The 27,937-nt window shown below is 39.0% G+C and overlaps 1 protein-coding gene across 1 annotated transcript in view; it reads left to right on the top strand.

The window, feature by feature from the left end:
• Positions 1-3,404: 3,404 nt before the first annotated feature.
• Positions 3,405-27,937, top strand: part of CEP126 (centrosomal protein 126) — a gene marked incomplete at both ends in the record, with an annotated part of 45,290 nt that continues 20,757 nt past the window's right edge. The window contains 5 exons of the mRNA XM_082304969.1: positions 3,405-3,679; positions 4,417-4,542; positions 14,253-14,402; positions 15,736-15,852; positions 21,221-21,419. Of these exons, the coding sequence (XP_082161095.1) occupies positions 3,405-3,679; positions 4,417-4,542; positions 14,253-14,402; positions 15,736-15,852; positions 21,221-21,419 (867 nt within the window). The remainder of the gene's footprint in view (positions 3,680-4,416; positions 4,543-14,252; positions 14,403-15,735; positions 15,853-21,220; positions 21,420-27,937) is intronic.

Below are 27,937 nucleotides of genomic sequence, written 5' to 3' on the forward strand. Positions count from 1 at the left end.
TTTCTTATATGCTATTTTTGAGCACTGGTATATATTTGGTATTGAGTAGTCTGGGCTACTTGAAAAAAAACAAGTATTAATCGATGTTTTCATCTTTTTACAAAGGTTAATCATTAAAATGAAGGCATTTACATTGGTGTGGTGGTAGTGCACTAGAATGGGCTGTGGAGGCAATTTTAGAATATGTCCTAAAAGCAAATTCTAAATAGAAAACTGAAAACTATTACTTTAAAATAATACTTTGTGTTACATTGAAAATTGCTTACCGGGAGGACAGTAGTAGTCTCTTGGTTTCACTGGTAGCCCAGCCTTAGGAACAGAACTACTGAGAGTGGGACAATCACTCAAATATGATGATTTTTACCCCTGAAAAATGTCAAACTACAAGAGAATGTCCTGAAAAAGAATATTAAATGTAGTCCACAGAAACTTAATTAAAGCTCTTTAGCACGCATTTACAGTTTTCACACACTCAGATCCACTATTTTTTGTATCTTAAAAACTGGATCTGACATTTTAACCAAAAAGCAAATTATTTGGAAAGTTTATTTGGAAAGTTCATAAAGGTCCAACAGATTTTCAACTCCTCATGCACATTAGAGAATTTAAATTGTTTGTGATTTGGCTGAATAAACGAACCCTCAGTTTCTAACGTACCGCTGGGAGACACACTGGCTAAAGGATCGTCAGAATACACTGTCCAACATCACCGTACACTGGCACAGCCAGACAGTGCTCCAAACTCGTCTCCATCCTGTGGTTCATCTCCATCCCTGCCTGAAGTTGGAATACACTGGGAATAGCTTTTGCTACAAGGAGACTTGAAAGCAGTTGGGAGAGGGGGGTTAATACAGCTTTAAATCCAGATTTTAATCCATTTTTTTAATCCAATGTTTTCTTTCAAAATTAATAGCTAAAGGGCACTACGAACCTGTACCTGGCCTCTTCCTGAGAGGAGCACATTCAAGTGCCTGTGAGATTTTTAACAATGTTGGTTCTTCAATATCTTTCAAAATAAAATGTTTAATTTTTTCTAAAGTACTGCATGACACGTTATAGTTTTCCAAGATAAGAGCTACTAGAATTTAACTAGTGCATCAGTTGATGCTCTCTTAAAAAGATGCCGGTTGTGATCCATAGTACAGTCTCAGGGAGGTAAGAAGGTTGAAAAGATTTTCATAGCTATCCCTATATGACCTCAAGGGCGAATGAACAGTTCTTTATTCCTCTTCCTATGCACAGAAATAGGAAGAGGAGACAAATTTCAGGAAGGAATGGTTAAAATGGTCAGAACCTTGGCTGAACTCCTTCTCCCGTGCAGTTGCCTACACAGTTAAAGCGAAGCTTGGAGGAAAGCTAAAGGGCATTAGCAGATTAATCCCCCCTGGCACAAGAAGGAAAGAAAAATGTGTTTCTGCAGCAGCATAGCTATGCTCCAGCCTTCAAATAAGATTTGCAATAAATTCAGAATCTCTCTCGCAAAGAATTAAGAGCTGATCTTTACCCTTCACTGGAATATCAGTCTCTAGCCCGCAGTAAAATTTATGAAGCTTCTTTCAAACCAGCCGCCAGAGCGGGACCTTCCATTCTGTAACCACTTGACATCAGGCTGCTCGCTGTAATCCTGCAGTTCGGAAATACATGGTCCTCAGCTAGTCACCTTCCCATCCCACAGTCTGCAAGGTGTGAGGTTACTTACCAGGAGGAATTACCTAATAACCCTAAAGGAGGGCTGTGAAGAAGTAAGAAAAAGGAAAAGGTAAAAAAAGGGAAAGACAGGAAAATATATGAAGACTGTTCGTAATTCTAAATTTCAGAAGGTATCTAAGGTGAAGCTGCGAGTTGCACTGGATAAGATTAAAATTTGCAATAAGTCTGAAGAAGCTGAAATCCTGCCAGCGCGAGCTGACCATGAACTTGAATCTTCCTACGTGTGACACGGGCTCAAGTCCTGCAGTTGTTTCCCAGCTCTGCTTCGGTCCCGCTTGGGTGACGCCATTCTGCACACTGATAAAGCCTTCTACTGCATCCTGAACGAAACACTGCATTTTATCAGGCAAACTGGGATTTTAAAGGTGTACGTGGGCTGAAAAGCACATGGTAGAAAAGTGACAACCAGTCTTCTTCCTGCAAGACAGAAGAGTTCAGACTGGGCAAAGAGGTGGTGGCTTTGGGGCTGGTATTCTGAACTGGAGGTGAAGGACTTCCATTTTAGGGTCATCTTCTCAACTGTGGCAACTGGGATATAAATATCAAGCACATTTGGCAACGAGCATCAGTGGTCTTGACTGTAAAGTGGTAATAGTAACACCTACTTCACAAGCTGTGCTGCAAGTATGTGGGGGGTTCTGCGGAGAAAAGTATTTTACGAATGCCGAGCGCTATTTTTACCCTTCTAGTCAAAGACATAGAGCAGCTGCACACTGAAAAAGAGAAGAATTGGTTTAAGCTCAAATACAACAGCTAAGAAATGTCTCGCCAGGAAATCGCCAAGGCATTTAGCCTTCTGCTGACAACTCATCCGAGGCATGGCAGTATCCCAAGACAACACACCCTGCTTTCCCCAAAAAAACCCAAAGTTTTTCAGTCTTAAGAACAAATCACTTTTTTTTTTTACTTTGTGTAACTTTATTTACTTTTTCATACACTTTTTATATTTTTGCATAAAATTTTATACATTTTCACCTATTTTACAGCTCTTTTTTGCATGGCGATTTCTACACCCTGTGATTAAAAAAAAAAAAAAAAATTATCCTGTTAGCTCCAAGTCTTTACCATCAACAGATTTAACAGACATCCGCAGAGAGCTCTGCAAACCCACAAGCAGCAAACAGGCTCAGGGAGGTGTTTCGTTTGCCCTGCAAAACTAATGAGAAACGCGTTTGTTCCGATATCGTTTCTTTTAAAAACAAACAAACAAACAAACAAACATCCTGTTATTTATAAAAGTGCAGAAGGGATGGAAAGCCCGGTGAGAGGCAAGCACCGGGCCTTGGCACGGAGCCCGGCAGCGGCGTCCCTGAAGAGGCGGGCAGGCGCGGAGGGCGCCCGGCGGCGGAGCGGGGTGCCCACGCCTGGCTTCCACCCTCGGGGACGGCCGGGGACCTCCGGGGCTGGGCCGGGCCCCCGGCGGGAAGGCTGCCCACCGAGCCCCCCCGGCCGTTCTCCTTCGCGCCTGGTTTGAAGCCCAGTGAAGGCCAAACCGCCACCGCCCCCTCAGCCGCTGCCCCGCCGCTCTCCCGCCGCCCCCTCAGCCGCGGCCCCGCCCCGTTGCGAAGGAAACGGCGTCTCCGGTTGCTACGATGGCGGCGGCGGCGCGGCCAGGGCCGCGCTGAGGAGCGGGCCGGCGCCCGGTACTGACGGCGGCGCGCGCCGGTAGGGGGTCGGCGGGCCCGGGGCGCTGAATGGAGCCCAGCGGGAATGGCGGCGGGGCGGCGCGGGGGCAGCACCTCCCCGGCGGCCTCCAGGACTGCGCGGGCGGGAGGCGGCACGCCGCGCTGTATCCTTCCGCCTACCCGTCCGCGGGCTCCGCCGGCGGCGGGGGGCTGGGCGGGGGCGGGCGGCCCCGGAGGGCGGCCTGCCCCGGGGGCGGCCTCCCCGCGGGGCCGCGGGGCGTCCTGCGCCCTGCGAAGGCGCGGAGTGGGGCCGAGGGGCTGCGTGGGGCCCGTGTGGGGAGGGGGTGAGGGGTGGCGTGGAATAAAACTTGTAAATTGTCTTTTTTAAACTGGTGTAGAAAAGTTGACTTCTCAGGCAACTTTGGAGTTTACTTCTTTGTTTTCCCTCTTGGAGAGAGGGACTGCCGTTGGGAATTGTATTTGCCATCCTGACTTGGGGATCCTTATTTTCTTGTATTTAAGTAATAAGCAATACCGACACAAGTTCTAAGCTGTGCCTGTACAGTGCTACTTAAATCATTAACGAGGTGCGGCAGGACTGATCTTGCACTGTGGAGAGCTTTTATGTAGCCATATTAATGAATTTCAGTGTCAACAGCTAATCCTTTAGATTGGGAGAGAGCTGTTTTTACTATTGAAACATCTTCCCCGTGATAAATGTTTGCATGTGTTACAGATTTAGATAATAACAGAAAGATGTATCTTAAAATAGACATAATAAAGGTGAGATTTTTCATTTGCTGATACTATGAAAGATGAGTGCAAATCCTCTGTCAAAATCACTGTAAACAGTAAAACGCAATTACATTTTTTTCCTGGATAAATATAAAGTTAGGCATGACCATAATACACATTTGCGGGACCAGCAGTTGTGTACTTAGTCAAAAGGCATATCAGCGTTTTGTATCTCATGAGTAAAGTTTGCCCTTTCCTAAAACAATACGTAAAGTCAATCGCGCAGGCTTTTAATCTTTTAACGAGCTGTTTGATAGAGTTTCTGTTGTCCTTAACACAATGCTAGGGATAGAGCTTTAACATTTCATTTTGAACAGGATTTAGAAGAAGAACGTCGGGCATTGAAAGAACATCAAAAAATATGTCGGAGTAGGGCACAGAAATATTTGATAGAGACAAACAGAAGAAGAAGGTAAGTAACGGGTTCCTTTGGTGGGAGACTGTTAAAAAAAAAAAAAGTGAGGCAAAACCTTGAAACAGCTCAATATATTTCTACTATTTGCACATTCACATTGTTAAATAGCCTCGCTGCTTTGTTCTAGAGGAATCTAGGCTGGAAAGTTTCACCAATCCAGTTTCTTGCTATAGGACAAATAAAATACAAAAAGAATAATATTCCGAGTTACGCGCTACTTTTTGGAAACTCACTGTAGTCACCTCTTATTGTATGAAGTAAAGGTAAGTAGCGATTTCCTTTCATGGATCTGCATTTCTAATATTATTCTGGGTTTTATTAGCTTCAATGGATGTGTGAAAAATGCATTCAGAGGTACAGTACGGGTCAGCAGGCGGGCAGTTGTTGCCTTCTGAAGTGTATGCTTTCCTGTCTGCATGGTGTAACAGCTGCACAGCCTCCCCTACGTGGTGGGGCTTGGTGCTCCCACTTCCCAATAAACACAACGCAAAGTCTTTCTAGTACGGGATTATATTTATATTAAAGTTACTCTGCACTGACATTTTAAGCAGAGCTTTGAATATTCTGCCTTTCTGCATACATGACAATGCAAAGTCATGAAATATTTTGTGACAAATGGACTAAGTTACACATTGAGATGTTTCAGTGCGGTGCTGTAAATGGTTTAATAGGCATAGGGGGCTTTTCCCTAGCATTGAGCTCGTACTCGCACATACAGGAGACCAGGCTCTGTAGCTGTAGAGGCAGCTGGGTTCCTCCCTGAGACAATTCAGAGCAAGCCCCCAGCCTCAGACCCGCTTCCCCCGCCTAGTGTTAACTCATTAATGCTCATCCCCAATAGTTCCCATATCAGATGATTTTTGTTGTGCAATGTTTACTTACTGAAATATGTTGATAACTCAGAGGCAGTAGATAGTGTTTATACTGCCATTTTAGCTTGACAGCATGTGCTGTCAGCATATGTTTTGAAATGTAAAGAAAAATGGAAGAGGAAGTATAATCACCTGGGAGTGATTAAAGGCAGTGTGCAACGCACAACCTTTGCAGATAATAAACTGAGTCTCAGCTAAAAGATTAAGTATCTTATTTAGTTTTCTGGAACAGTACCACTGTAACACTACGCATCTCAGATGAACAGTTTATTGTATTACTGGTCTTGAAATATTATACTCTAATGTAAAAGCAAATACCAGACAGCCTGCGTATTTTTGATAGACTGGTATAGTTAAACTAATACTCATTGATGCATAAATACATTTCCATATGAGTTTCATTGCAGCCTTAAGAAACAAGGTATAAGTCCAAGTTACTCAGGTGAGCCAGTTAAAAATTTAGGTATGGTATTCATAAAATGCAATTGTTTCCATTTGTGATAATTGAGAATGGCGTAACTATAAGCATAATAAGCAGTTCAAACAGAAGTCTGTGGTGACAAGTCTTCCCCTAATAACTGAAAAGGAGTTAGTTGTCTAATGTTAGAAAGGTAGTAAGTGCATACAGTATTAATAAGCTGTGAAATGTAATATAAAAATTAAGGGCCATTGCATATATGGAGGAAAGTAATTTGGAAATAAAAAGTTCCTTGAAATTGAATATTTTTTTCCTGACTGTTATGCAAGTAGGAAGTGATTTATGTGCTAATGGATCAACCATCAGGTCATGTCTCAAGTCTGTGTATGAGCCAAGATCCATTAGCTTTGTAACACACGTAAAGGTGTTAGCTATGATGATGGTTTCTCAAGGGTAGCATGACTTCCTTAAGCTCCACATTCTCACCTGGCAGCACCCTGAATTCTCTCTGATGGGGCTTACAGGCATGTATCCGAAGCTATTCTTGGCACTACTGTTTTATAATTTCAAAACTGAAATTTTTTCTCTCATATTTTTTTTCTTTCAACATATGGTGAGTAGACATGAGTGCACTGTGAAGTATGACAGTCTGTTTTCTCCTTCTAACCTTCACACAGAATGGTTGAGGTTGGAAGGGACCTCTCGAGGTCATCTGGCCCAACCCCCCTGCTACAGAAGGGCCACCTAGAGCTGGTTGCCCAGAACTGTGTCCAGATGGCTTTTGAGTATCTCCAAGGATGGAGACTCCACAAAGTCTCTGGGCAACCTGTGCCAGTGCTCCATCACTCTCACGGTAAAAAAAGGTGTTTCCTGATGTTCAGAGGGAACCTCCTGTGTTTCAGTTTGTGCCCGTTGGTCCTGTCACTGGGCGCTGCTGAAAAGAGCCTGGCTTTGTCCTCTTTGCACCCTCACTTCAGGTATTTATGTACATTAAGAAGATCCCCCCTGAGCCATCTCTTCTCCAGGCTGAATGGTCCCACCTCTCATGGCCTTTCCTCATAAGAGAGATGCTCCAGTCCCTTTGTCATCTTCGTGGTCCTTTGTTGGACTGTCTCCAGTCTGTCCATGTCTCTCCTGTACTGAAGAGCCCAGAACTGGACACAGTCCTCCAGGTGTGGCCTCACCAGTGCTGAGTAGAGGGAAGCATCACCTCCCTCTGCCTGCTGGCAATGCTTTCCCTAATGCAGCCCAGGATACCATTTGCCTTTTTTGCAGCAAGGGCCCATTGCTGGCTCACGTTCAACTTGGTGTCCACCAGGACCCCCAGGCCCTTTTCTGCACCAGGACCCCCAGGCCCTTTTCTGCAAGGCTGCTTTCCAGCAGGGTGGACCCCAGCATATGTTGGTCCATGGGCTTGTTCCTCCCCAGGTGCAGGACTTTGCACTTCTTGTTGAATTTCATGAGGTTCTGTCAGCCCATTTCTCCAGCCTGTTGAGGTCTCTCTGGATGGCAGCACAACCTTCTGATGCATCAGCCACTCCTTCTGGTTTTGCGTCATCTGCAGACTTACTGAGGGTATACCCTGCCCCATCATTTAGATCATTAATGAAAATGTTAAATAAGACTGGGCCCGGTATTGACCCCTGGGGTACACCACTAGTTACTGGCTTCCAACCAGACTTCATGCCATTAATCACCACCCTCTGGGCCTGGCCACTCAGCCAGTTTTCAGTCCATCTCCCTGTCTGCTAATCCAGCCTGTAGATCAACAGCTTGTCTTTGAGGATCTTAGGGGAGACAGTATCAAGGGCCTTAGTGAAGTCCACGTAGACAATATCCACTGCTCTCCGCTCATCTACGAAGCCAGTCATTTCATTGTAGAAATTTATCAAGTTGGTCAAGCATGACCAAATTTCATGTCAACCTTAAATTTATAAAGCCTCTGCTAAAAAGTAATAGCAGTGAATTTCCTTTAGCAAATAGATCTAGGGAAAATATATCAGAGCTTCTGCTCTGTTCTCAATCTTGTGTCATGTAGGTTCATTCTCTTTGTGTTGCATTGTGGAGGAAAATTTTTCTGTGGGTTTTTTTTGTGTGTTTTTTCAAAGAAACACCACCAGCTTACCTTTAAACAAGGTTATAGCAAGGCCGAGTTCAAGTCTGATAGCCCCTAGTGCCCAGCACTTTTTAAGCTAATGAGAACTGCACATAGAGAGCTTGCAGATTGAGGTCTTCTGGTTTTTCAACTTTTTCTAAACGTACTTGTAATGACATTTTCCCTGACAGTGTTGTATTAATCTGTTGTCAATACCTCTAAAATGCAGTAGGTTCAGCATTAAAAATATTCAACTTCTGACAAGATGTGCTCAGTTAATTGGTTTATTAGTAAAAGACAAAAACATCACCTGCACAGAAAAGCGCAAGTATAGCTTTGCAAAGCAAAGTCTCAGTAACTGAAGTCCCAGATCTTTTTCAAAGTGAATACTTAAAGGAACCCATATTCCTATCCTATCTGATGCCATCAGTTTCTTTGCATCTCTGGTACTGACCAAGCTCCTTAGTTTTGTGTTAACAGCAGTGCTTCAACGCAGTGAACAATCAGCCTACTGCTCATCTTCACACAAGTTGCATGAGTATCAAGAAAGTCGTTCCTTTATTGGCTCACTAATACATGAAGCTGTCATTTCAAGATCAGCTTAAGAATTAAATATGCTCTGGGGCAGTAGCTGACAGATATTTTTGTTTAAATAACAGTATTCCAGAAATAAGAGCTACTGACTAAACACGTACTTGATGTAAATGAATAGGATAGAATATTTTGTGTTTATATACCACAGTACTTTTTCAATACCAGCTGTTGATTTGCTGGGGACTGCAGCCATCCTGCTGTTACTGCGCAATGCAAATGTGTATCCCATTCTACTGTGATGTTACTGGTTGCAGGTGGTTGGTTGGTTGTGGAAGCAGAATATCTCCTCATGCAATTGTTTATGTGCATTTTTAAATAAACCTTACAGTCAGCTGTCTTGGTTCAGCATTTTGAATTACCTTGAAATCTGAATAGCTAATCCATGTGTTGTAACCGGGGAAGGAAACACTCTCCTAGTTTGTATCAGTTTCCAATCTATTCCCATTATTGCTGCTTTTTTAAAAAAACTTTATTTTCAACAAATGCACAAGCTTTGTGCTCCACCTACTGGCTGATTAGCATTGATTATTTAATGAAAGCTCTAAATTATCATCAGTGTTGTTGATACGGAATGAAAAGCAGTCCAGTGCCAGAAATGGGAGAAAATTATTAGCACTTGGTAAACAGGGAGGGCAAAGTGTTAAGAATTTAGTATTGCTTTCTACATCAGAATGAAACTGTGAAAAGTAGTGGCCTCTGTAACCACGTAGGCCTGCAAACCAGTATTGCCATTGCTGGTAATGGGCCACAGGATTGTGCTGAATTTGCAAGGCCTCAGGACGGAGGCTTGCCGAGCTTGCTCTGAACTTTTCTTGACCTGCCCACAGCTTTGTTTTGCTTGGTTTAGCTGTAACAGCAATTTCTCTAATTGACCAGGTGTCTGTGGTTAATTTATTTTGCCTTTGTTTATCTTTTTATGGTATGACTGTATTTTATATATAGATAGCAGTAACAAGCAGTTATTCTATGTAGAGAATGAGATATTTATGACTCTAAGATAATGATGTAGCGTAGCGAAATACAAGCCTGGTACGATTGCAGAGGCCTTGAGAACTGGAGGTGCAGGATGCGGCGTAGAGGAGTAGAGAAAGGGGATGATAAGAGATGGCGCACAGGCTTGGCACTGGAGACCCCATGGCTATAAAAAACTTACTGATAGTCGGTTAAAGAAATGCAGACCTAGATCTGACAAAACTGGCTTTAGGGGTAACAGAGAACAAAAGAATAGTATGTTGTATATGTAAAAGGCACCATATATGGAATATTTGGAGGTACTGTGGAGCTGCAGATTGATGAAGAAAGAGCAAAGGCGTAAAAGCGTGTTAGCAAATATAAAAATGACTCCAGGTGGATCCTGAGGTGAGGAAGAAGAAAGCGTTAACATGAACATCGTATTGCTCCTGGTGAAGGGACTCCAGATGCTGACAGCCCACTGTAACACCCTGGCACCACCAGAATGAAACTACCAGCCTTGGGACGCAGAAGAGCAATGGAAGCGTGAGCATCAGGAATAGGAGTAGAAACTCAGTATGTGAATAACAGTTCAAATGTATTATCACTATTATTGAGGATTTCTTTGTATAGAAGTATTCTAACTGTATTATTATTTTTTGGTAACAATTATATCTGGATTAATAGGGATTAGACTCTTGAGATTTTAATTATGCTAACAAAAAAAATTCTTGGCTTTATATAAGTTGCGCTTACTTTTTGCCCATAAATAAGTACTGGCGTGTAACAACTGGTGGATAGTGCGCGCAGCCCTCCTGTGAACCTTTGGGGCACTTTGGAGGACAGCCCTCTGTAAGCCCTTATGGCGTTGTAAGGGTCGGTCTTTCTGAAGCAATTTGGGGCTGTCCTTTTGTCTTCATCATATGACAATCGGAGAAGGTGAGGGAATGGAGTTAATATGCGTCCCTATGGTCCTGGTAAGCATCTCACTTAAACAAAAAAATTGATTTATGGCAACCTCGACAGATCCTTGTAAGGATATACAGTGTGTTTCCTGTTTGCCCATGAAGGGCGTTTTGAGTGTGACACCCCATTCTAGCCTTCTCTTGATCTTGCTGTAGTCATTAAGTATACAAGCACTCTCCTACCTCAATTTTAAAAAGATTGTGCACTGGTTTGAAAACATGATATGGCAATGGATGAATAATATCAACTCATTATCAAAAGGTTCATTTCATAGCATCCATATGCACTGCATATATTCCTTTTTTATTTTCATCCACAGTAGTAGTAAGCATTTAGTCCACCTGGGAATGTAGCATCCATCACTTCCCTGTTGAGATAATTTAAGAAAATTAACCAGGAAATACTTCTACCATCTGGTCATACTGTTTTTAACATAAAAATGCCTTCCACATAATGTCTGTATATGTGAAACTGCTAAATATTTTAAGTTTCGTATTCCAAATTCACTATAAACATTTTGGCAGCCGTTTCAAAAATTGCTGCACCGCTGGGTTGTTTATAGTAGACAGAAAAACTGGGTTAAAAAAACACGGGTCAGGAAATTCTTCTGCTAACTCTCCATCTTAAAGCCAGTCTCTTTTGCCAATGTTACATCTGTGATATGAACCTAAGCTGGTGGCTTAAGGGGAGTGGATGAACAAACATTTGCTTTAACTGTTTTTCTGTAAGATGTCAATGTGCATTTGTAAAATTATTTATTTTACATAACGCACCTGGGTGTCACAATTTACATTCTGTGAGGTCAAGAAGTTAATGATGCAGGCTTCACTGAATATCTTTAGTGCATTTCCTTACATTTAAAATAAGATCCTTTTTCTCCCTCATGTCTTAATCCAAACCAAATAGTGATCATGATGAGCTGTGGTGAAAAAGACCTCTTGCATCAGCATTTGGACTTGCCCATTTCCAGCTATACGGACCAACAGTCTTTTTTTATGCCAGTTATTAAGAATGTGGAAGAGTGCAACTAAGCCATACTCCAAAATTGTTTAAAAAAAATAAATAAAGTATCTGTCAGAATTTACTCTTTCATTTTTGGAGTTATACTCTGGAATTACTCCAGGTGCAAAGTTGTAGAATTTCCCACATGTCTGAGTTTAACAACTACAGTTCAACTAAAGGCCTTCTTGAGCAGCTTCTAGAAATATTAAGGGGATCGAGAAGAATGTGTTTAAAGTACTTACTAGGATAAGCAAGTCTGTTTCCTCTGTTGCGATTTTCCTATTTCTTTAGTCAGGATGAAGGTGTAAAATATTGCAGATTTCTGTATCAGATTTTAACGTGGGTGAAATACAGGAATACTGAAAGTTGATAATGAACTCTAGTTCTACTTTTTTGGTTCTAACTTCTGGATTGTATGAACAATTAAAGTTCCTGCGAAATTTTAACCAAATTGCAATAAGACATTTTATGCGGATAGAGTTCTCTGCAGATATTTTCTGGTTTTGGATAACCGCTTGTCTGGCTTAACCTTGTGTCTCAAGTGAAGCCATTCCTGCTTGCTGACAAACTGAAGTTTGCAAATGAAACTTGCAGTGTTGGGATCACATTTTAATTTAATTGTTTCTCTTTGCATAAGTCAATCTTCTGTCTTATCCTTCATTTGAAGCTGTAGAGTTTTATAACTTTTTCTGTGAAGAAGCATTACTTTGAATTGTAGAAATTCAACTGAATTTTTGAAAGTGTCACTATTAAGTGTCATTTGCAGTAAATAGGTTGTTAAAATAAAATGTAAGCTACCGTCTGTATACATTGCAGGATGTAGTTTCAGCAGTTCTTATGATCCAAGACAATTGTCAGGATTACCACTGCTGGGAGGTCTGGAGCTTGGTCTGGAGCTTTCTGAGGGGACCGTCCATCCAAAGCACAAGCAGTAATCGCTTATGTTGTTCCCTGGCATTTTGATTTCTGAACTTGGAGAACATTAATCTGGAGTGCAATATACATTAGCAAAAGCAATGGATCCTTTCATGCATTTTGTCTCTTTTCATATGCTGCACCACTGTCTTTCTTAACGTTGGCCACACTGGAGGTGCAGTGTTGAAGAAAGGAACACAACTTCCAGCTTCCCCTTATGATATGGGGAGGAGTTTTAAGGTGCACTCATAATGATGGCAGGAATGCAAGTATGTAGTCCTTGTGATTTAAGGTTTGAATATCTGCATAGGATCTGTTTACAGTGCATTTCCACTTTAAATATATATATATATTCATCACTTTCTATTAATGAAATGCAATAATTTGTCCATAAAATTGGGAAATCTCAGTCATTATTTTCAGTATGCTTTGGCAACCATGCATATATTAATTTTCAAAATAGTGAAGGTTCTTTATGTTTCTCTGTGCTACGCTTTGGCTTCCAAGTGGATGAAAGTGGATATTCCTGTAAAAGCGTGTTCTTGGGAATTAGTTGGCTGTTTTCCTATTTTTTTTACTGTTGTGCAACTACAGCCTTTAGACTTCCTAAAATAAAAAGTACCTCCTTCAAATTATTTTTCTGTTTGTTTTCACAGGTGATTGAAGGGGTACTAGGGAGGGTCAAGTTGAATAGTTTAGTTTGAGCTTTTTCCCTGAGAAGAAAAGGGAAGAATAAAGAAAATAGCTTGAGTTAAGGAGTATCTCTGTTAAGTAGCAGCTTTGCTCCATTAAGCAAGAAGGTCTGTAAAGCAACTGCAAGTGATTAAAGTTATGGGAAGGTATCTTATTGTGAGGAGAGAAACAAAGAACATCTGGCTAAACATTACTACCTTTCTTTCCACTAATGCTGGCTAGGAGTGGGACCCTGCCTAGTGTACTAGTGACCTGTCAAATCACATTTCTAACACACAGGGAACTTCAAAGACGGGAAGCTTCCAGTTGTAGTGATCCTTGCATAGCAGGCTTTAGAAGTTTTACTTGAAGAGTTACGTATTTAAGTATTATTTTGCCTACATAGGCACTGTGCCAATAACTTTATTGGTAGAAGGTATATTTCACTCAAGGAGCTAATTTAAGTTTGTCAGCAAAAGCTGATGATTTTGTCAGCAGGAATAAAAATTCCACACAGCTTCGTCAAGCTTGTGCCTACCAAAGGAAAGCTTTGTAATGATGGTGGCTTTTAATTAAAGCCTGATTTGCTTTCCAGCCAGTAGAAGGACACGTTTAACATATTTGATATTAACAACGGATTCTGTCAATCATAGTTTGGCATTACTGTTTTATCCCATTTTGTGCTACTAATCTGATTGTCTTCCAGGAAGCTTCTCAACAACCAGAAGTTGATACTAACGCCTACATATTTATGGGTAAAAGCTGTAGTTCCTTTGTGTTATTTCTGAATAAGAACTTTTAAACTGTTACTTTTTACCCAACAGCTTGTGGAAGGCACACACACACAGCATTTGCCATTCACCTTCCTATGGATCTGCCCACTGTGATACATTTATGTGGTAATATAAAGACTGTGGCAAAAGTCACATCAGCAACAAGAACTTGTTGAGTCTGCATGTTAATTCATGTATAAGAAAGAATCAAATCTGTGGCTGAGGCTAAAAAATAAAAAGATTATGGTGTATCTCTTCATCAGGTGCTGTCTCATTTACGTTCAGACAAACCATAAAAATCCAGCTGTGCTGAAGTTTATAGTATTTAATTTGTGGACAAGCAAGCTTTTGTACTAAAATTGCAAACTGATAAGCAATTAAGTTACTAATATTTCAGTTAATGTGATTAGAAAACATAGGGATCATCTACTCTTGCTTCTTAAATACAGAGCCTTTGAAGAAAGACGGAAACAAGAAGAAGAAAAAGAACAAAGATTTAGAGAAGAAGTTCTGCAGCAGAGGAAAATTAAGCTTCAGGAAGCAACTGATAAGTTCCAGCGCGCTCATCTGCCTTTTTCTCAGCACAAGCAAATAGGTTTGTAAATTAAAATTTAACCATTACTCACAATACAAGTGTTTTTCTATTAATAGAATATAATTGAGGCAAACAGAACAATTAACTTCACTCAAATTAATTTAATTCATTAGTATAAGCAAAACATAACTGACAAGAAGCTCAGGTCTGATACATACAACAAAAGTGGGTAGAGGGAATTTAAAAAAACCTTTTTTTTTCCTAAAAGTTGTATTGTGAAATATTTCATTGTATTCCGGTCACAGTAAGTACAGCACCTCCTTGGGATATTGTGGCTTCCTGGGTTTTCCCCACTTTTTTCACTGCAGTGTGCTTATTGCTTACAATCCTGCGCTTTCACAGCTGGGTGCAAGGTGCTACAAGGCCACTGGAAGTTGCTAGGATAGTATAATGATCCCCTCTTTGAACCCCTGAACGTGCAATAGTCAAGAATGTGCATTTTGTTTATGGTTAAGTAAAAGCAGCACTAGCACATATTAAGGTATTACATAACTTGTGCTGAATTAGTCAGCTTTTTAAGCTGTTCTCTCACTGCTGGGAAGGAACTTCAACTCAGTTCCTGCTTTCTTGGAATCAGTGCAGACTGGCAGGCGTTTTTAACAGCATCAGCCAAGTCTGATTTCCAGTCAACTTTCCAGTGTCGAAACTCTTAAGATATGGTATATTACTTAGGTATTCTTTAACAGATTTACTCTCCCAACGGCAATTGCGCCAACTGTGAGGTAATGTCTCTGACTTCAAGATCAAATGTCAGATTAAAATAACAAAATAGAACAGTACTGGTTTAGGACTTCTTCATAGCTCTACTGACAGCCCAGACTGTGTAACAATATAATGAATCACAATTTTTTTTCTTGGTTTTCCTTTATTGAAATTCTGCCTCTGCCACTTTCTACCCTACTTTTGCTTACTTGAAAGAGGCAACACCTTGTGCCTGTCTGGACTCTTTCGTTCTCCACTAATTCGATTAGTAAGTTGCAATTTGGCCTCTGTAAAATATCTGCAAGCCATAACTTTGGCTTAGTGCATGAGTGGAATAATCATGATGTAAAAAGAAAGTTAGTGCTGGATTTTTTTAAACACCTACTTTTTCAACAGTGCAGTCTAAAAACAAATAGCAAAACTGTTGAATACATGTGTTACTGTAAACACTTAAATAGACTGGGGGTTTGTTTCAGAGGAACTAGAGGTGCTCCAGCATGTCTAACGATGCTAAACCACTCAGTTTATTCTAACAGTCTGGATTTAGGCTTCCAAACTTAAGAAACTTAACCAAACCATTTATGGTAAAATATTCCAATTTAAAAAATATTTTTTTCCATTGTGTTTCTTATTCTAATCCCTCTAGTCCAGACAAAAGCAGCTTTTCAGTTAGAAGAAGCTCTTGAACAAATTAAAGGATCAGTTTTAACACCAGGACCATGCTTGCCCAGCAGAAACAAAACAAACTTCAGGTAAGCACTTTCGTTTACTCTGATGATCAAAGGAAGTAAATTGCTTAGTGTATTCAATAAACAGCAGATGATTACTCTTTAAGAAATTGTAGGCCATTTCTCTAGTGGCAAAGAAAGCATTGCTGTGAACTGTTCCAATGAAACATTACAAAACGTCCTTGAGTTGTTTGTGTCCATTTGGTAAAACAGCAGAGGAGATGACACAAATCTTTTCCCTTCAGTGGAATTCTGGGAATAGTCAGGGCTAACCCGGTCCCCATTCAGTTTTAGCCTGACTCAGATTGCCATGGTTATCTGCTGTTCTATGAAGTATAAAGTATTCTGTCTAGATGATTTCTTATTCTCAACCAGATTTTTTCTTTTTCACATTCAAGGTTAGTTTAGTTTGTATATTCATCTGACGATTTTATCTTGTTTCCAGCTGTTATTCCTTTAAATTTCTCATCCTCTGTAGGTATCTTGAGCATCCTGATAACAATTTCACCTGCAATTTCATTTTATATCACATACAATTTGAATTGCATACTTTTCACTCTACCCAAGCACTTTTTCTAAGAGACCTTGACTTATCACAGACTGTTTCTTCATGCATAGTTTATCTGCTGTATTTGATAGTCCTTCCTGATTATCCCCTTCCTCATATCTCTCATGTCTTTAACGTTTCAGTTCAGGGTTTTATTTTTGTTGTTGCTGCTTTTGTTATTACTATTATTATAATTATTTTCTGCATGCTGTAAATTGTGCAGATGTTCAGAATAGAGGTAAATTCTGCCTAAAAAGGGTCTCCCTACTTTTGAGCTCAGTGTGTTCTTCATTGTGACATTAATATTCAGTTTGATTACATTTCTGTGTCTGATTAAAACATGTTTGCAGGCGATGATAAACTCGGCAATTGAGAAAATATTTCATACCTCTCAGAGCTAAATACTCATGCTATCTGCCGGTCAACATGCATAAAGTTCTGCAGCTATTACACTGGATTGGCATAACAAAGGAGGATTACAGCCATAAAAACAAACAAACAAACAATCTACCTGCTAAATATAAGTTGAAATTATGGCAAAAAAATGTAGATGTTTCTGAACCCTGTCTCAGGGTTCCTGATCATTTGTCTCATTTCACTCATAGGCTTGATTAAGGACAGCAGCTCAGTGCCTCTTCCCCTGCCTTTCTCATTTCTTTCTTTATTTTACATCTTTCTTCAAACTGCTCCTTGTGCCTCAGGGGCTCACAGCTTTCTCTCAGGACATCTTCAAACCACTTACCATTTCCTTAATTTCTTACAGTATAACATTGATGTCACTCCATATTATATTATTTGTATAATTTTAAAAATTCACTATCCTGTAATAATGATAGTGTGTTCTTTTCCTGATTCTCATTTTTATAACCTGATTTCCTAAGGAAATTAAATTTATACATTCATATTAGCTTACAGTTTGTGTTCCTCTATTAACCAAATTTGAGAGAGAGCTAAGAATCTCAAAGCTAATTCTATTTCTACAAGTCTGAAATTTGCAATCAGTCAAGGAAGAAATTATTCAAACAAGTGACCCCAGCATGAAAAAGGCTTAAAAGTTGAGTCCACATTGACCTATTGGCAGGTCACAAGCCAATAAGTATGGGTAAGACAGCACATGGACATCTTGGAACCTACCACCTTCCCCAGCTGGTAACTAGGTGGCTTGGGTAGGAGCCATATGGGCTGGGTGAAGGAGGATGTAGAGAACATTGAGGGTATGGTAATAAGGGAAAAAGAATGAAGTTATTGCAGTACGGGCTTGTGTATAGGGGCAAGGTACACAAATTAATATGAAATAAAGCTTTGCTTATTCAAATGCTAACAATTTGTCTTCCTTCCTTGCGACAGGAAATATCCTATGCATTTTTGTCTGCATCTCCTATAATCCCTTACTAAGCACTGAGATTCAAACTGAACACGTGCTATGCAGCATAGATTCTTCTGGTCTGCTGCAGAAGATGTTAGTGCAGGGAAGTTCCTGTTAGTTTTGGTCTGGGAAGCCATAGTTTGTGTGGGTCATAGAAGTGGCATTTCTGTGTTTTCAGACTTGGTTCCAAAAATTGTGCAAAATTCTCTTAGAGGGCAAATAAATTTCTTGCAAATCAGTGCAGCAAAGTAAGATTTGATACAGAAAAGCATTTTGAGAAAGTTCTCAAAGGTGAAAGTCCTTCAAAACTCACCAGTTCTGAGCTGTAAATCTTTTAAAATGTCTTATAATCCCTTTAATTGGAAATTTTGGGACAGCTAACAACTAACTCAGATGAGGTAGCAGATCCCTTTCTGTGTTTCTATCTCTTCTTATGCTTCTATAAACACTCAAACCAAAAATCTTGTATCAATCATCTTTAGAATTCACCCTCCCTCAGAAATAGAACGTATAGAATTCATTGACAGTCCCCTTTAACAGGAAGAAATGAATACTGTATTAAGTATTCATGATAAATATGGCTGCAGGCCCAACTGACTATAAGTGAATTTTATAAGGTTCTAGAATTCTTAATGTCCATGTTTAAAAAGTTGTAAAAAATTAAATTAAGCAATGGAGACATATTACCTTCTCTTGGAGAAAGGCAAAAAAGCCTGGAACACCTAATGAGTGAGAGATTGTATTCTGAGTTTGCAGCAGAGCTACTCTGCTTCTAGTAAAGTTTAGTTATTAAATGCTGAAGCAAAGATTTTGGTAAACTCTTTATCCAATAGGGATTGGGATGTGTGCATATTAGGTGTGTAAATGGTGTGCTGCTCTTCGTACAAGATATATTTCCCTGTTTGTGTTTAAAAACAGTTGTATTTGATTAGGTTCAGTCTTGGGATAGAAACTGATTATGACAAATCAAAAATGGTCTCTGAAAAAAGTTGGAATGTAGAAACTTTTATAAATATAAATGGTCTAAACATCCAAATAGAAATCAAGAAACTTCCCCCCGCCCAACAGATTTTTTGGGGGCCAGGTGTATATCAGTCTGGTCCACAGTAACAAAGTCTTTAAAAGTGGACAGGAACAGAAAGTTTTTGGATAGGGAGGATATCTCCCATTCAAAAGAATACAGAATGCAGTTTTCTGAGTTCTAGAAATAAATGTGAGAAGTTGTTCTCCCATTTTGCTATCAGCCGTCTCATCAGAATTAATAAATTCCATTTTAGACTCTGCCAAATATGTATCTCTGCTTTGGTCAGTGCAATTAAGCCAGCCTTTTTGGAGTAGTGTATAAAATCTTCTGAAAAATAACGGCACTCTTGATGGGATGAAAGTTTCTGTTTTCCATTATCCTAAAATTGTACGTGTTATAATAAATACAGAAAAGGTCTCATTAGACTATTTACCCATTTGGCTCAGATGTGCTAAAAAGAAAAGGGATTGATTTTAACAGGGAGTATAATTTTAGATACAGGAAGAGGATGAAACAGATGAAGGCTCAGAAGAAGGAACTGTGGAAACTTAAGCTGAAGAAATGGAGAGAAATGCAGGAAAGGGGTTATTGAGTTTCTGTACGTATATTAGACATATGGTAGCCATCTCCAGCTAGGAACAATACATGTTTCCTAAGAATGCATTTCTGCTGGATAGGCAACAGAGGAGGATGAGGTCTGTGTACATATTGTGTGACTGCACTCTTCAAATTTGCTCAATAGGGGTGCCAGCTGTTAAGGAAGATAGCTTTGTGTGGCATGAAATAGTCATATCTTCTTCCTACACTGTGTATTGCCCGTATATGAAAGGAACCATCATCTTCACCATCACCTTCACTAAACATGAGGATGGGTAAAATGTGCGTAGTAGATCATCTTGTCAGGCCAGATTCCAATAAAAAAAAAAAGGAGGGAAATATGTGGAAGTATGATTTTCATATTTAGTTGCATATAGACTAAAAGTTCACTTTTGCCACAAATTTAGCTATACACCTTCACCCAGTTGAGCAATATTTAAGGGATCATGTTGATGCTGCTAAAGAACTATATATGAGAAATACATCCTGGGAATGTTGGAAAGCGTCTGCATATTGAATGAACAATAAGGTTTGGTTTGTTACTCAAAATACAGTGATTGCTGAGACAAAGTATCATTTCAAATATTGGACCACCATTTGTAATCATTGTGGAGTACAACAAATACTTGATCCTAAAACAGCGAGACATAAGCTTGGCTTTCTAATCAATTGTAAGGGTTATGGCTCTACTGAAGAGATGTGAGAACTCAAAGCATGGATCTGGTGAGAGATTTCTGTATGTGCCACTTTGGATATGCCAGACTAAGGGCGTTTAGGGCCCTTGAACCAGGTTGGAGCCAAAAGACAGGATCAGTGTCCTTTGCTAAACTGTTCCACCTAGGCAGTCAAGCATAGCTGGCAACCTGGTAATCGTTATACTTCCAGAAGACTAAAGCTTGATCTGCCTATGAGCTGGTGGGTTTTGGTGTGGGGGTTATTTTTGCTTTTTTTTTTTAAGGCCTACCTTTCTTATTGGTTAAAGCTACTCGTTTCTTGTTTTTGTCATCCTTGGTATCTACTTAGTTCTTTCTGCTTGTTTTCCAAAGCTTGGTTCCTATTTCTAATGATCTTACCCAGCCTTGTTCCAGTTCTATCTGCTTTTTATTCTTGCACATATCTTGTTACACACTCCCTGCCTTCCTAGTCTCTGATTGCACATTTTCCTTTTCATTTGGCTTCACATGTTTCTTGGCTTCTTTGACTCCTGGATGTCAACCAGCCCCATGGTTCTTGCTGATTCTCATTCTGTAGAAACCTGTGGTTTCCTCTATGTTAATGTGGGCTCACCCTGACCACAGTACCCAGCTACACTAGCTACTCCAAAGATTCTTTCCCTCAGGTAGCAAATACAAATTCTTTAATGTACCACATTACTGACATTACACGTCATCAGTAGAGTTGGGCTCTCTAGATACTACAAAGCCTTCTTGCTATTTGAAGTAAAGGAATATCTGACAGCATCAGTATATGGTTATCCTCTATATAAGCCAACCTTATGGAAAAATAAAGGCCATTTTGCTTTTTTTTTTTAAAAAAAAAAACCCTCTGTGTTCCATTTCTGTAAATGACCAAACTATTGGCTGACATTTTCCAGAATAATTCAGCCTGAGGCAGTCACCCAAGAACCCAATCAGAAGTCTGACTATTTATAAATAAGAGAAGAGAAGGTTTAAAGTGGAAAGTGTTGGACAGTTTTAGATAGTACTAACAGCACCACCTGTAGTTCCATATAGTACAGCTGTCCTTCACTTGCCAGGCATTTTTTGATGATGTACACTTTTGGAAAGGAATAGGTTTAAAAGTGTAAGGTTGACACATAGAAATAAGCCAAAGTAATAACTTATTTGCTTGCATCAAGAACCACAGATGACACTTCATCTTCATCAGCATCTAGAAACGGTTCTTTCCATCAGAAGCAGATTTCAGCAATGGTTGGCTGGGATAAAACAACACAAGAGAGCAGTAGAACAACCATGGATAGTAACCAACTTCTCTTCCAGAAAAATCTGAAAGAAATGCAACAACTCCTTGAAAAACAGCATCTCAGCAACTTGGAGGTATGATATTTTCATGTGATTCATTAAATGATGCTTCTTAAATGTAATAGCAAGTTTCCGGAATGTGATAAAAATGAAAGGTCTGTTAAGCACACTTAACCAAGTAGACAACACCTGAGGGCACACTGCCTTACCAGTAGATTATTTATAGTAAAATTATGCATACTCTTCAGTAAGAAATCAGAGATCTTTAAAAATGTTTGTAAGAATATTTTCACAAATTCTTCAAAGATATCTGTCATGTTGCCTTTCCTTCTGTGAACCTCAGATTTGTATGTCAGACTTCTTGGCTCTGAAGTAGCTAGCCCGTAGTCTATCACAGGAGTCTTGTGCTAGCTCCAGACTTAAATTGGCGGCCTGCAATTTGCACTTAAGTTTCTGCTTTGCTGATTGCTACAGCTCAGCACAAAATGCTATAGCAGTATAATTATGATAGGTCAAATGTTGGGTTTTTTTTGTTTCTTGGTTTTTTTTCCCCGATGTGTGGTGATTTCTTAGAAATTGACTTCAAGTCTCTTGAGATCCTTTTTTTGTCATCTTTGGAATAGATGCAGGTGTTCCAGTAACAAGCCCATTAACTTTCTGCCTAAACTGATTTTTGGACACAAAATCAGTTTCAAAAGTAGTAACCTTAGCAACACAGTGAAAATCAAGAAGAACTGAGCTCCACAGTAATTTCTTATAACTGCACTTTTAAGTGTGATTTTAGGTCTGTCAGTGTTGTCTTTAATTTTGGAAACATTGTCTTCGATATTACATTTTTTGGAAACAGGAGGGCATAATTTTTGACTCATTCTTTTACTTTATAATATTATCTACTGGTGTTGTACTTATGGTGTCTGAAATGACCTTGACACTATGAAGCACCGTCCCTTTATATTGGTGATGGCTAGAGGCATGGGATCATTGCTGGCAACAGAGCAAGAGCTTTTGCTTTTAATACATCTGTATGGATAACTTTTGAAAGACTGTATACAGTTCAGATATATTTCAAGTTCTTTGATATTGATGTTTTCAGGCACATTCATCTCTGCCTTTGTACCTCCTTCGTTCTGATGGGTGTTCGTGAGAATCTTGAGCGGGTGATGGCTAACACAGAAAATCTCACTCAACTGGAGTAAATTTCAAAAAGGTTGAGGAGATAAAAAGTGCAGTTTGTACTGGCAAGGTTGTTGATTAGTGTTCAGTCTTATTTCCAAGCATAAAAGACGGAAGAACAAATGGCAATTTATAGAAGACAGCTGATAAAACTGAATTTTAGGTAAACACTTTCAAACAAAATACTAAAAGGTGTTGTTTTTTTTTTTAATACCACGTTGGTATAGCATTTGCAAATCCCTTCCTAAATGATGATGCTGAATTTGGAAGTGGCTGCATTAGGACATCTCAGAATTACAAAAGAAAATGCAATCTTTTGAGAAAAATGTGTAAAGAGATTCTTCTTAATATATTGTAAGACAACTATATTGTAGTGTATTTTATCAAACACAGTTATCACATTCTAATTGAATTCTAGGGAAAAACTTCTGTGAGTCATGCATGATTTTTTACTCATAGTTTTTTCTAAATGTTATCATCAGCTTTGGACATTGCATATAATACAGAAATTTGTGTTTACAAATTAATGTATTTTTGAAAATGCTTTGGTCCTGTAAAAAATTTTGCTTTTTTTTCCAGAATGTATTTTTCTGCTACCACTAGGGGTTGCTCAGCTTCTTCCCTCTGATAAATAGCTTCAAATTATAAATATTTATACTTCAAACATTTGGACTTTCTTTCTTGAAATTACATGCTTTGGACTCTGATTAGAAAAATAGTTAAGAAAGCTATTGTCATTGTTCTAAGGCCTGAGTTCTGGAAGTTTAATGCTTGGATTGTGCTCGTGTGCATGTGCATTGTGACTTCCTGTGACGTGAAATACTATTTATAATACTCTTACTAATAAAATTTATAACTATTTATAGTACTCTTACTAACATGAATAGGCTTCAGTAGTCTTGTTACTGTCTGTTGTCCAAAGTCATTTCAACAGTGCTTGCCTTTCTGAAACTAATGTCAAAGTATTTCACTGTGCATATGCTTTGCAGTCTAACCGTCCATTGAGATCCCTTGACCTCTCTTTGTTTCTGTTTTTACAGGCCCAGCAGGATTATAAAGATTCCTAAAATTCTTTTCTTTCCTACAGGGTAATAAAGTTCTATGTAGGCCCTTACCAGTAGATTTGGTGTGTTCCCTGCTTTCCATCCCTAAATTTTGTATAGTTTCAGCAGTAAGCCAAGGTTTTTAGTGACCCTTCTGCCATTCTCCAAAATTATTTTGCTTAAAATATTGAGAGCAGTAGATTTTATTTTGTGCAACAGTTACGTCTGAGCCAGTACATCAAATTATTATTTGTTATATGTCCATAAGTATGTTCCGTTTTGAAGAAATTAATATTGTTAACTTCATTCACAATCAAAGGTTTTGTTGCACAGTCCTTTCGTGGTTTTGTTGCAGGCATAAATAAAATCTTTAAGGTGGAGCTGGTAGCACAGTCTTTAGCTGAAGCTGCATGCAGCTTTTCACCAAAAGACATTGCTCCCAAGTGTTTATCATTTTTCCAAATGTTAACTGTTTATGTTGAAATTTCCCATGTCTGGCACCTGCCTTGAATGGAATAATTTAGAAAATTTCCATTAAAATGGCTCAACTGTGACACGGAATAGTACTATTCATATATCTTTTGTCTTTTTCTTTTTACCACCTCTTTAATTCTGTGGCCACACAAAATCGTTTTGCTCAGTACAATACTTTTATGCTCTTCTAGAAAAATACATTATGCTTGAATTAAACTGATTGATGTAACATTTTATCTCTACTGTTTCACTTTTTACACAAAATACTTGGAAGCAAGAGCTAATTCACAGACAAAATAGGTATAGATTACAACATGGAGATTGTATTTTCCTCTTTCCTTCTTTATATGACCATAATTAGGTTATTCAAGTGGTATCTGTGAAATCCAAATTTAAATCCCTTTCTGATTGATTTGAAGCAGGAATTTTACCTTGGCTCTCCTTTTTTTCCAAGCATATTGTGCAGCCATTGAAGTACTCAGTCTTTCTATGGATACTGTTCCCCTTGGCAAAAAATGCTTCAGTATTTATTGAAACAGGGACTGGAACACAGGTATCATTTCTCAGAAATTGCAACCCAAACCATGAGGTCAGAGAGTTATCATTATATTATCTCGAATACAATAACATTTTGTATCCTATTATACTGTGTGTATATTTATATATGTTATATATAGAATTAAGTCTTTGAGAAATAATGAAGAATATTTTCTAAGTGATGTTCCACTGAATGAAAGCAGTGGATGCTGCAAACACATAGTTATGGACATAACCTTACTTTCATGAGTGAGTTGACCTGTATGACTGTTAGCTGTTTATGTTACTATGCTTTTGAGGTCGGACTGTGTCTATGAAATGGAGATGTTTCAGGTAACTGATGGAAAAACTGTATTCATTTTCAACTGCATTTGTAGTATGACTGGAATGAGTTAAACAAGGGTTCCTTCTGCAAAGTGTATTGTATCAGTCTAACTCTTCAGAGGCATAGACAAGACCAGCATGGAAAAAAGGAGTGCCTGTGTACAGAGTCTCTCCCGAGTGTCAAGAACTTGTAGAATGCTCAGGGCTAGTTAGTGGGAAAACCCTCCTCTTAGGGGGAGGGTTAGGATAAAATGGCTTTGGAACTGAAGTCAGATTTGATTTTGAAGAGACCATTCAAAGACTTGAAATAGGTTTCTATGGTCGCCTTAAATCATTGAATCATAGAATCGTCAAGGTTGGAAAAGACCCTTAAGATCATCGAGTCCAACTGTTAACCTATCACTGCCAAGTCCGTCTATACCATGTCTTCGAGCACTGTATCTATCCGTTCTTTAAATACCTCCAGGGATGGAGACTCAACCACTTCCCTGGGCAGCCTGTTCCAATGCTTGACCACCCTCTCGGTGAAGAAGTTTTTCCTAATATCCAACCTAAACTTCCCCTGGCGCAGCTTGAGGCCGTTTCCTCTCGTTCTATCACTCATTACTAGGGAGAAGAAACCGACCCCCACCTGGCTACAACCTCCTTTCAGGTAGTTGTAGAGAGCAATAAGGTCTCCCCTCAGCCTCCTCTTCTCCAGACTAAACAACCCCAGCTCCCTCAGCCGCTCCTCATAAGACTTGTGCTCCAGACCCTTCACCAACTTCGTTGCCCTCCTCTGGACACGCTCCAGCACCTCGATGTCCTTCTTGTAGTGAGGGTCCCAAAACTAGAAACGTTGGCCATTTTTTACTTATAACTGTGAATGTTAACATCCTTTATGTTGATCACTTAAATTATATGACAAACTTGAGTGATTTCCCTACTCATTCTCCCTTTGGTGAGATCGGGGGGGTCAGTTTTTATTAGCTTTCAACCAATATTGCAACATACCACTGTATCTTCCACGTTATTTCACTAATCCAAAATTCACATTTGTTCTAAAGGCAATTTGAAATGTGTCTCCAGACTAAATTATTTTACCCAAATACTCGAACTTGTTTTGATTGTGTATTCCTCAAGAGTAGTTTTTTTAAAATGTAAAATAGTGGTTTATTCCAAGCCTGCGCTGTATAAAATGGCATTACAATCTTCATATCTGGCAATCTGGATGTTCAGTCATTTGAGAGTGTCTTGCCTCAATTCAAAGCCCTGCTTGAACAGGTGATAATGTCGGATTGAAGCTGAAACAGCATTTTCAGTACAAAATAGTTTGTTTCACAGGTAGATTAATACATTAATAAGACTTTGCTTGTGGATAAGTTAGAATTTTTATACATACAGCATAGCTCACAAACCACAGAAAGAGGGAAACTGAGAACTGTCATCTAATATAGACCTGCTCCTCCTTTACAAGCATGTACGTTTTCATAAGAATGGCCATACATATTAACGTAACTCCATTTTTGTTTTTACATTCATACGCATATATCCATATATGTATATATGTATCTATGAAATATTTATATATAGCTATGCATTAAATTATTTCTACCATACTGCATAGCTATTTTTAAGTGATTTGTTTTATTGGAACAGAATAATTGTTCATAAATGTAGTTAAAGGAGAGGAACAGAGGGAAAAAATAGCAGTATCTGATCTTTAGTTTACTGCAGTTATGGTAATAATAAAATGTTTGCTTGCAGAAGGCGGGGGAAGATGATACAAAAGTTTGTGCGTACTGGTCTGTCAGGATGCTATATTATATTATGATAACTTGGTATTGTCAGAGATAGTATGTACTACTGTCTCAAGGGGGTGTTGGGAAATCTATTGCTTTCTTATCAAGATTAACGTATCACTGTACAGCGTAATTCTACCCCTTTGAAGATGGCAGAGCTCTGTTTTGTTTTTTAAAGACATAAACTTCTTTTTGTGAAGTGGAAAGCAAAATAGAATTTAACTACTTTTTTCTTCCAGGATTCTGCTTCTGTCCTAGCAGGCTCATGACAGCCTGAGTACACAGAAACTTAGTCACTTTTTTCAATTTTGTACTGAATTAGTTATTATAAATCCCCAGCAGCACTTCTGTAGGATTGAGTAGCTTGAGCTTTGCTATGCAGTTTATGCCCGATACTGTCATATCTCCATAAGGAAGTATGGCTCACCAACTGGGAAATAAAACATTAAACCAGATACCCAGAATTTAGAGGACAGGAATAAGCAGAGAACAACTGGGACCCAGGAGACTGAAAGATTTTGTGACAAAAAACTTAAAGAATGTCGCTGTTTCAAACAGTGGCAAGAAGAAAAAAATACCAGCCTTTAAATTCAGTAGGCTGTTCAGGGGAAGGTAGATGCTGAAATCTTGTACATGTTCTTATAAATCATGTCTGTAAAGTTCTTAAGAGGAATGTATGTCTTGAAAAATATCTGATCAAAAAAATGGAATTTGTAAAACAGGTAATATGTAACTCACAAAATATGTTTTTCAAGACAAGTGATATATTAATAAGCATGCAGTGAATGCTGGCAATTACATGAAACTGTCTCATTAGATAAACTTATTTCTAGAGAGGTATAAATATATATTATTCAAAAATGCCATTAGATGTATGGTTTAACTTTTAGGTTGCCCTGTGTGGAGTCAGTATTTGGACTCGATGATCCTCGTGGGTCCCTTCCATCTCAGGATATTCTATGATTCTAAAAGTATTTCTGTATCTGACCGTTAGGATTTCCTGATATAAATCCACCTTCTGCCTTGGTTGTTGCTGCGCAGTACACAAGATAGAGTGGGACCATGTTAAAAACTGTTCCATCTTTGCAATGTATTTACATTGCTAAAAGAAAAAGTAATGCTCTTTAGACTGCAAAAATTAATACTAATTTTTTAGCAAGTCAGAGAGACCTGGTAGGATAGTTCCTCAGCTGAACTAAGGATTATTTTAAAAGTTATATTCACACACTGTATAGTTGTGGGTCTTTTAGGAGGTGTGTAC

Source organism: Platalea leucorodia (genome assembly GCF_965183815.1).
Source record: "Platalea leucorodia genome assembly, chromosome: 2".
Lineage (NCBI taxonomy): Eukaryota > Metazoa > Chordata > Aves > Pelecaniformes > Threskiornithidae > Platalea > Platalea leucorodia.